The sequence below is a fragment of the Atta colombica genome, unplaced genomic scaffold (genome assembly GCF_001594045.1).
Source record: "Atta colombica isolate Treedump-2 unplaced genomic scaffold, Acol1.0 scaffold125, whole genome shotgun sequence".
NCBI lineage: Eukaryota > Metazoa > Arthropoda > Insecta > Hymenoptera > Formicidae > Atta > Atta colombica.
Window position 1 is genome coordinate 3,422,641 of NW_017259212.1, and position 9,942 is coordinate 3,432,582.

A 9,942-nucleotide genomic window follows, 5' to 3' on the forward strand; every position below is an offset into this window, starting at 1 on the left:
AATTAATTTTTAATTTTTAATTTTTAATTAATTTTATATTTAATTTTTATTTATTAATTAATTTTTTTTACATAAAAAGAGGAAATAATTTTACTACAAAATATAGAAGATCTTTTCTTTTTCTTTATTGATGGTGCGAGATCAAACGGCAGAACATGGAACGGAAAAAAGAAGTAAAATAAGCAAGTGCACCCAGTAGGAACAAGGTCGGAACTCTCTGACCTCTTCGCAGAATGGTTCTGGCTAATGTCAAGATAAATGCGATTTCCTAGAATGGGAAACGCGGAGCAAGGGTAATGTGGAAGCACTGGGAGCACAAGAAGAAAAATATTGTTTGCCGCGAAAACTGGGGCGCACATCCTGAAGCAGGGCGTTGGTAGTGGTTTGACCACGAAGGCGTCGCGTGAGGGGCTGAGGTGGAAAAAGCCAAAAGCTCGTCGGCTCTCGTGCCGGAGTAGCTTGCCAAAATAAGATTCGTTTTTAGAGAATTAAGGGGAGGAAGCTTTTAGAATAGGGTTACTTAAATCGGGTCACATGAATCCTTGCATGATTCTCTTTCATGATTCAAAAATACGATGAAATCGATAATATAATCGAATATACAATTCGTCTTTTGATGCATTTTCAAATTAGCAAATGTTATTATTTATTTCAAATTAGCAAATGTTATTATTTATTCACGAAAGTATTTCGAAATATGTCTTTTTTCCTTCGGAAATATTATTTTACATTTGTTTATTTCTTGTATTTCTACAAATTGTAAAGTAAACTTTGAACTATTTGATAAGAATCTTCAAAGGATTTCGAACAAACACACCTTCCATTAGTGCAATTTCCTTTAAAATCTTATATAATTTTAGCAAAGAAGATTGATATTCTTGAAAGTGATTTTATTTACACGAAATTGAAAGCTGAACGTATGAAATTTTTGACATTTATTATTATAATTTTCAAACTTTTATATCTTTAATAGTGATTAAATTTTTCCATTGCAATAGTTATACAAATTTAAAGAATTACCTAATTATTATCATTTTGCAATGTTCACTGGATAATTATTCTCGAAATATTCATGATTGCTCGTTTATTGAACATTATTTCCCCCTTGAATACACGACGATTCTCTGAATTCCATTTATTCGGAGGATCGCCAGCTTGTGTATTCTATTAGGTATTGTTGAGCTTTCGCAACTATTTTCTAGGATTGCTAGATCGGTGGATAGAATTAATGTTACTATTGCGATCGCTCAATGTCTAGCGTATAGCCTTAGGCCAACGAGGACGATTTCAGGAGCTCGTTATCGTGGATGAATTCAATGCATCGCAGACGACAGCGAGCGACAGCAAATTCAACCAACGTTGGCTTAGCCGCGTTCGGTCCATTCATCTTGCTTCGGACAGTTGTCTTCCCGGTAATGCCGAAGATACCGATCCAAGGAGGTACCAATACGGATTCTATCGACGGAAGTTACGCGTCTTTCTGCGGATATCGGCTAGTTTACGGTCGTTTCTCCAAATAACAATGCAATCATTGTAGATGGGCATATCGATTTGTTGTGAAGGGGGATAAGATATGATAGAAATCTTATTTATCTATATTTTTATTTTATTTTCTATCATATTTTTTGCTAAGATATGATAGAAAATAAAATAAAAATATTAACACAAATAAACAAATAGAATCATATATTCGGACAAGGTGAATTTTGATGTTTATTAATATTTTTGAATTTTACAATTTCCATCTTCATGCAAACTGTGAACCGATTAATACCGATTAATCAGACTTATACTCCCAAACTGAAGCTAGAGTATGTAATATTCACAAATTAAGTTGACAAACAATTAGTATTGATATACTTGTGAGCATTTTAAAACACTAAAAAGAATTAAAAATCGATGATGTTCTTAATTACGAAATAAAGCGTTTGTCAAAAATATTATTTTATAATTGATACTTTTCATTTCCATTTGAAAATAAATAATAATCATTGTATGCAATATTTAATGTAATTTAATTTTTATTATATATATTATATTGTATATATATATATTTTTATTATGTCTATTATACGTTCTTTATATCTGTTCCATTTAAATCGGTAATTCCGCCTAAATCTCCAACATTACGAATACTTTCACATTATTTCCCTTCTCGTATTTCCCCGCTTTTGGCTTTAGTCTCTGTGACCTCGAAACGAATGTAGGTATTTGGCGTCTCCGCTTTAAGAGATATATCGGTGGCAGGATTAGTCGATTTTTCCTAGTGCCAACTATCCTCGAATTCATTCGTTACGAGATGCCTTCTATGAAAATCTTCCGTGTCTTCAACAAATTTCAACAGATTTAGGAACTAGTTTACGAGTTGCTGCCCTTTCACGAGAATGCACTTGGGAATCTTACGTAAACTCTCGCAAAGTTGTTCGGTATATCTGCTTGCAAGCTTGATAATTTCATTGCGTAATTTACCGGAGGACACGAACTTGATGCGAACAGCGAGTCGCATAAAACATAAAGTTTCAAACGTACTTGCTAAAGATCATTCTATATTATCTTCTTCAGTAACCATATACGAACACAGCAGCAGCAGCAGCAGCAGTTTTGATATAAATACGAAACTTACTTCCAAAACTGTAATTTTATTATATTGTTGTAGTTGTTACTTAATATAAAGTTGTTACTTAAAAAAGAAGAAGCCAAGATTGTATATCAGTATGATATTCTTTAAAACACTTAAAACAGTAGGATATTCTTTCAAACATAAAAGCCAACAAGCGATTTAATTTGTAGAATGTCAGTTTCGCGATTCGTGCTGTGCAATGCATTTTGTATGTACATAACAAAATATTTGTGAAAGTAATGTTTTCTTTTTTATTTTACATAATTGTTTTGTTAATTATCGCCAGTCGAAATGTTTTGATAATAAACTGTCGATTTAAATTTCATTCACAAAGCGACTTACTTACCCTTTCTATGTGGCCGCCACTAACGACCTCCGGCGTGTTAACACAGACTACTCTTTTCAAGCGTAGTTTGTTAACGTGGAAAGCCGAGCCGTAACAGTACATCAACACCATCGTCGTTGGGAAATAAAAACAGCAACACGCTAGGATCCTGAAAAAGGAGATACGATAAAGAGCATTTTCCGACCCAGAAAAGCAGTAATTAGCGTGTCATATGCAAGCGGGAATATAACTAGTGCAGTGAAGCTGATATCATACGAACGCAATAAAATTATATTTGTACAAGTAGATTACGCAAAATCTGATGTTCTATGTGTAAAGTTATTAGTATCTACAATATGATAAAAACAGTATCACAATGCATTCATTTCAACTTTCTCTTATAAATTAATATGCTTTGTAACGTACTTTGTGAAGTTGATTCTATCTCGCGTGCATTTAAATTATTTTATAAATTTTTTTATATTCTATTTCTTCAAATGTTTATAAAAGAACGTAATATAAATGGATAATTCTATTTGAACTAATGTATCGAGATACAATTTCTAAATTACCGATTCGAAAAACATTACGATAGGTCGAAATAACGATCTTTCGTATTTCGCACCGGTTTAGATCAGACTTTAAGCGTACCGGAAGGGAACATTAACGCGGATATATCGCTATCTTTCACGGTTGATCGCCTCGGTGTCCTCCCAAGGCAATCGACCACGCGACGGTGTGGCGTTCTCAACATTAAATTGTAATTGTCCGCAATTGGTCACCGGCGAACAAACGTGATGGTGAACAAACGTGATGAGCAAGATCATGAAATGTCGAGCTTATCACCGCATCACAGCATTCGCTATGGTGATACCTAAGGGATGCTCTAGCGAAGAAGGGGTCGCAGGCGAGAAGGCCAGATCCGTTGAAGTAGTAACCGCCTCTGGGGAGTACCAGAACCCCGAAAATTGCCACGCTCGCTATCCAAGTGGTCGACATCACTGCCACACAGCCCTGCCGCATGTAATACTGTGTCAACATAGACAGAAAACGATCACTCTTTCTCACCCATACGCCGAGCGTTTTATAGATATATGGTGCACATGTATGCGTATATGTATTTGTCTATATATTTTTATCGGTTCAGACCGGGGCTTGTTTGCACACATTCTATCTTTTGTAGTATATCATACATCGTTTACTCAAACGATTACATGCACTGTTTTTATTATCAAAAATCTCAGAATGCATTATTCAACTAATAGACGAAATATTTAATACTGTGATAATCTCAGAATGCATTATTCAACGAATAGACGAAATATTTAATACTGTGATAAAAGATACGCGATAAATAAGTACTGCTGTGTATTCTATCAAATATCTAAATGTATGTATGATGGAATTTTTCAAATAATAATTAAATAAAATGTATGCAAATAATCTCGAGTTAAATATAAATGTTGTAAAAATTTAAGTAGAATATGAAAAAGAATCATTAAAAAACGTCGTTGAGAATATGTATATCTTAAATTACATGCGTGTCCAAAATTTACATATTTTATAATAATGTAGCTTATTAACTTTTTATATATAACATAACATTGCTTAATCATATTGAACGAAAATGAAGAAAATAATGTAAAAGAAATATACATCTATTTACATACATTGAAATTATATTTAATTACATAAAATTATAAGCATTATATTTACACGGTATTTTTTAGAAGAATTAAAGAATTTTATAAAAATATTGTAAACGTTAAAAATTATTTTTTAAAAAAACTCGATTACTAGTTTTAAATACATTGCACCTTTAGTGAGGTCACTCTTCATTTGATCAAATCTCCAAGCAAATAAAGAAAGTCCCACGAACTATTTTTATCGACGATCCACTTTTACAGCACAAACCCGGTGTGTTAAGTATTATCGAGATTAACCTCATCCTGATCCCAAAAAACGATCAATGAAATGACACTCGACTTTGCTGTTCTCCAAGTAGTAAGGATCGAGACTTATACGATGTTTTCTTTTTTCCTTTGTTGCAGATATGATCCATTAACTAAAAATATTATTTAAAAATATAAAAATAAATTGAAGTACATAGAATATTATAGATGAAAATCGTTACGATAAAAATATTTTTTACCATGTAAAAAATATTAGAATTTTTGATCGTAGATATTTAATATAAATTATTTTTCTTAGCGTTTTCTCATTTTTTCATTTAATACGAGATAATAAGAACTAAGAAGTAAAAATTTAATATGCAAACTTAAAACAGTTAATTTAAAACATATATTTTTGAGGACAGACAAACTTTATAACTTTTTTTCTTCATGTTTAACTTCAAAGTTTATAATTTATCAGTACGTAAAAGCTTTCATGTGCTCTTGTATATTAAAAATAACCAAATGTTTACTTTTAAAACTAAACTGTTAAGAATAAAATGTTAATTTTTAACTTAAAGACGTACAGTAGACTTTCTAAAATATGCAAAAATATTAAAACATTAAAAAGGATAATAAGAATCTTATTGGACATTGGAAAATATAATAGAAAATATAATAGAAAATAGGAAAGTTAAAATTAACATTTTTTAATACAAAATTTATTTCTTAAATTAGATATAATTTACTCAATGTAAGATATATTAACAATATTGTGAAAAACTTAATAATTGTGATTATGTGAAAATCACATCTATCCCCAAATAATATTTAAAGAAATACTAAAAATACATAAAATGACAAATCCATTCATAATATAGATGCTATCCTAGTTGCATTTTAGTTCTGTTGAGAATTCCTGAAAATACTATCAAAGTTATCGATCCGTCTAAAATAGTGTAAAGGCTGATATTCTCCGCGCATTGTGAAGCGCCAGAAACAAAGAGCTAAAGATCAAGTTGTTGAGAATTTGGAACTAAATACGAGCTGTAGCCTGTTCAATATTGCACTAAATATGGCTAAAGCTGATGTAACACGAAACTCTATCTGTGAACTAACATAATACGATAAGAGCAAATATGAAATCAAAATCGAGAAGCAACAGCTTCTACCGATCAAATATGAAAAGAGACAGAGTCAAAGGTTGCCAGAATTCGATGAGTGGCTAAACGTTTGATAGGTGAAAAATTACGGAATGAATAAAAAATCAGCAATTCGTCAAACGTTTTTCTTTTACTACTGATTTTTATATGTTGCGCTTTTTTTCTTACTTTAGTAATTGTGCAAATAGCAATTCTATTTCATTTTTTTATTTTATTCTATTATTTTATTCTGTTATTTTATCTTATTATTGTATTTTATTCTATTCACTATGTATACAATTTCATTTTATTGTCAAAAAAACAATCTAAGAAATCATATTATTAGTGTTAAAGGGTTTGCGAGTTATTTATTATTTCCTGTAGTTTTTAGTTCCTGTTTTTTTAGTATTAAATGTTATATGAATACGAATCTTTTTAAATTTGACTATCACATTACACTTTTGAGAAAAATGCGTTAAAGAGACAAAAAACTTTTTTATGATATAATGTCGACAATAATTTTTTTTCGTAAATTTTTAAAACTTTAAGAACTTTTTCAAAATTTTTCAATGCCACGTAGTATCAATTTTTAACTTTAAAATGCATTTTGTTTCTTTCCGATATGATTTTTTTGGTTTCGAGATATGTATATTATTTTTAAAATCGGTTTTTTTCCATATAATACATGGAAAAGATATTTTATTTTAATAGTGTATTATGTAAAAAATAAGTTCCTTTATACTTACATAATATTATATTTATATAATTGGACAAATAAAAAAACTATACGAAATTAAAAATCAAAACAAGAAACATATAAATGCTGAATATTTTTTGCCTAATTTGTTCTTTATTATAATAATAAATATGAACATACATATATAAGATTTTCGATTACTTATCCGAGATCTGTTTTTTGTGGCTAAACTAGTAGCTAAACTAGTAAACTAGTGGAACTTAAAGTGAGAAAGATATATATGTTTGATATTTGTCGAAAACGAAAAAGAAAGTTCTAATGCAGTCTAGCGCAAGAACAAAAAATGGACCGTTTTTTGTCATCTTCAGTATTTGAAATTTTAACAATCAATCGATATAAAATTAAATATAATATAGCTATTTTCAAATTTTATATCTCGAAAATGAAAAATTATATTGAAACAAAACGAAATAAAGTTTAAAGCTAAAAGTTAATATTTTTGTGTGGCACGAAGTTTCGAAAAAAATTTGTTGTTATTACAACATTATGAAAACCGTCAAAATTATTTTTTTTATCCTTTAATTTTTCTAAAAATTATAACGTAACAGACTTTGAAAAACGGAGAAAAATACATTAAGAATAGTTAAAATTATTAAAATTTTTTTGTAGAATAATATCATTTATGAAAAAAGTTTTTTTTGCAAATATAAGTTGTAAGTAAAATCTAAAATCTTTTATATGTAAATTCTGTACGTATATTTTTCAATTATAAATTAGTATGCTGCTTACTATCGAACTTGAAATGTAATCATAAATTGAAATTAAAATGTTATAACTCTATTGTTTGTGTTATAAAAATGTTATAACTCAATTGTTCATTGATATGATAATGATAATATTAAAAGAATAATAATTTCATAACTATATAAATAGAAATCGTATAGGATAGGGAAGTATTTTTAAATAAAAATGACCATCCTATCTATTACGTTAAGATAAAATGTAAGATAAAATAAAATTTACATTTTTTTCGAAACAAAAGGAGAAAGACTATAAAATAGCGGGAAATATATTGAAATAAAATAAAATTGATAAAGGCAAAAATGAGTAGCACTGGAAAATCTTATTCTTTGAAGTCGGGCAATCCGTTGATGATACGTATATAAAGTAGTTAAAATTTTCTTGCATTTCTTCTTTTGAATACTTTTGAAAATTAGAATAATTTTTTATTGATTTTTTATTTAAAACGCTCTTAATTAAAACGATTCGTGAAGTGATCTTAATCACAATTGATTTTATTTTTATTTGGATCTATTACGTTAAATTTATTACATTATCTTTTTTATAACTACCCAAAAGTTAGAAATAGGATATTTTTGAACCGCGCTCTGTTGTCTTTATTACACATAAATTTCGTCCTGGTTACACGATGTATTGCTACGGCCACGGAAATAAAAGTATATGTGGTAGACGAATGACAGGCCGCGGTGACACTTTGCATTTTGATGCGCTTTTAAATCTCCGAAATTCATTTTGGCAGTTAAGCCAGAATAAACTGATCCACGTCCGAGCTTTGACAAACCGTAGTGTGAAACTGCAGACATGTTACGGATCGCGGGAAAGGATCCTACTAATAGCGCTCGTAAACTTTGCAGTTGCTACGTAAAAGTTACCTTTAAAACGCTCGATCGTTTTTGCTGCTGTTCGCGAAAGGTGATGTAAAATTACTGGATTATATTAACTTGCGGTAATCAATAGGTCGGAATTTCAAAAGTAATTTAACAGATTAATAGCTTCCTAGCACGTTCAAACAAGTTAGTTTTGACGAGCTTTATTTTTAAGTGAACTCTATTAAGCAAACTTTATATAAAATTATCCAGTACTCTTTATAAATTATATCGTATAAAACGTATCCAATTCACATACGCAATCTACAATAAGTATTAGCATGTTCTTTTTACATTTTATTTTTTATATAAAATATTTAAAAAGAGAGGGAATTCATATATATGGAATATATATGAATAAATGTATGTGTATTCTGCGATTTTTAGTTATATAAAAAAGAATAAAGAAGATAAACAATATTCCATTTATAAAAGCAGCGCAGATGATGCGCTTACTAATTTTCGCACTCCTTCGTTATGATAACAAAACAGAAACGATTGCTATTATTTTTATTTCATCGCTGAATAGCATGAGATATTCTAAATCCCAAAGAGACTAAGAGATTATTTTTTGAAACGAAATTCCTACTCTCTATTCTATTAAGCTTTCAATCTTTTTTAATATTCATTTCAATAGCTTTCATGTCTATATTTGACATATATTACTAAGTTATATTATGTATATAAAACTATATATATAATGGGCACAGGATTGAAAAAGATTCTAATCTCGAACGTAGCATCGGGGTACCGATATTTTAGTTACGTTGATATTAAAACCTTTAAAAGCAATATAACAAGAAATATCTTTATTCTTTAAACTCACATGATTACGAACGAATGATATCGGATTGTCGTATCTTATGAATAAGGTGATTGTAACGTGTAACGAGAAATATTTTCATTTCCTAGATTCATGAATACGAATATCGTCAAATATCCTCATATTATATTCATGAAACAAAATGATTATATCAATAGTCGATTTACGATGAGTTCTATTTTCTTGTGAATTCAAACAAATTGAACAAGTTTTTCTACTATCTACCATTTTCATTGAGTAACAGTTATTTTAACTTGAAACGACAATTGTCTGTAATCAATCAACTATTCGATCGTTTCACTTCACATCGTGTTTAACAAGAGCAAATTTACGATTGTCAATAGATCGAATGAATTGAGAGAATAGTTTGGTGAATGAATCCCTGCAGACAGAAGAAACGTTTGAAACAAGTGTGACTTGGTGACATCAGTTGATACGAAATTCCGTTAGAAACAATCATAAAAGAATTGGAATTCTATTATAGTAACAACTCGAAAATATTAGTTATAAACTTTCTCTTTTTATTTCTATATTTTATTTTTAATAGAAAATATGAATTGTTATTTAAATATTTATAATAATTAGAGATTACATAATTATTATAAAATAAAAATATGAAAAGAGATAAAAATTATTAATAATAAAATTATTAATTATTAATAATCAGCCACTGAAAATGATTAAAATTTCAATATTTAGGTAATATTAAAAGTGAAAAATATAAATTTTAAAATAAAAATAATTTATAATAAAGGAACTGTTAATAATATATAATA

At 29.0% G+C, this 9,942-nt stretch overlaps 1 protein-coding gene across 1 annotated transcript in view; it reads right to left on the reverse strand.

Annotated features, from left to right (window-relative positions):
- The window catches only part of LOC108694846 (trace amine-associated receptor 9), a 41,175-nt gene that overhangs the window by 19,700 nt on the left and 11,533 nt on the right, over positions 1–9,942 (reverse strand). The window contains exons 4-5 of the mRNA XM_018204527.1: positions 3,820–3,974; positions 2,967–3,114 (exon numbers count right to left, since the gene is read on the reverse strand). Coding sequence (XP_018060016.1) covers positions 2,967–3,114; positions 3,820–3,974 — 303 coding nt within the window. The remainder of the gene's footprint in view (positions 1–2,966; positions 3,115–3,819; positions 3,975–9,942) is intronic.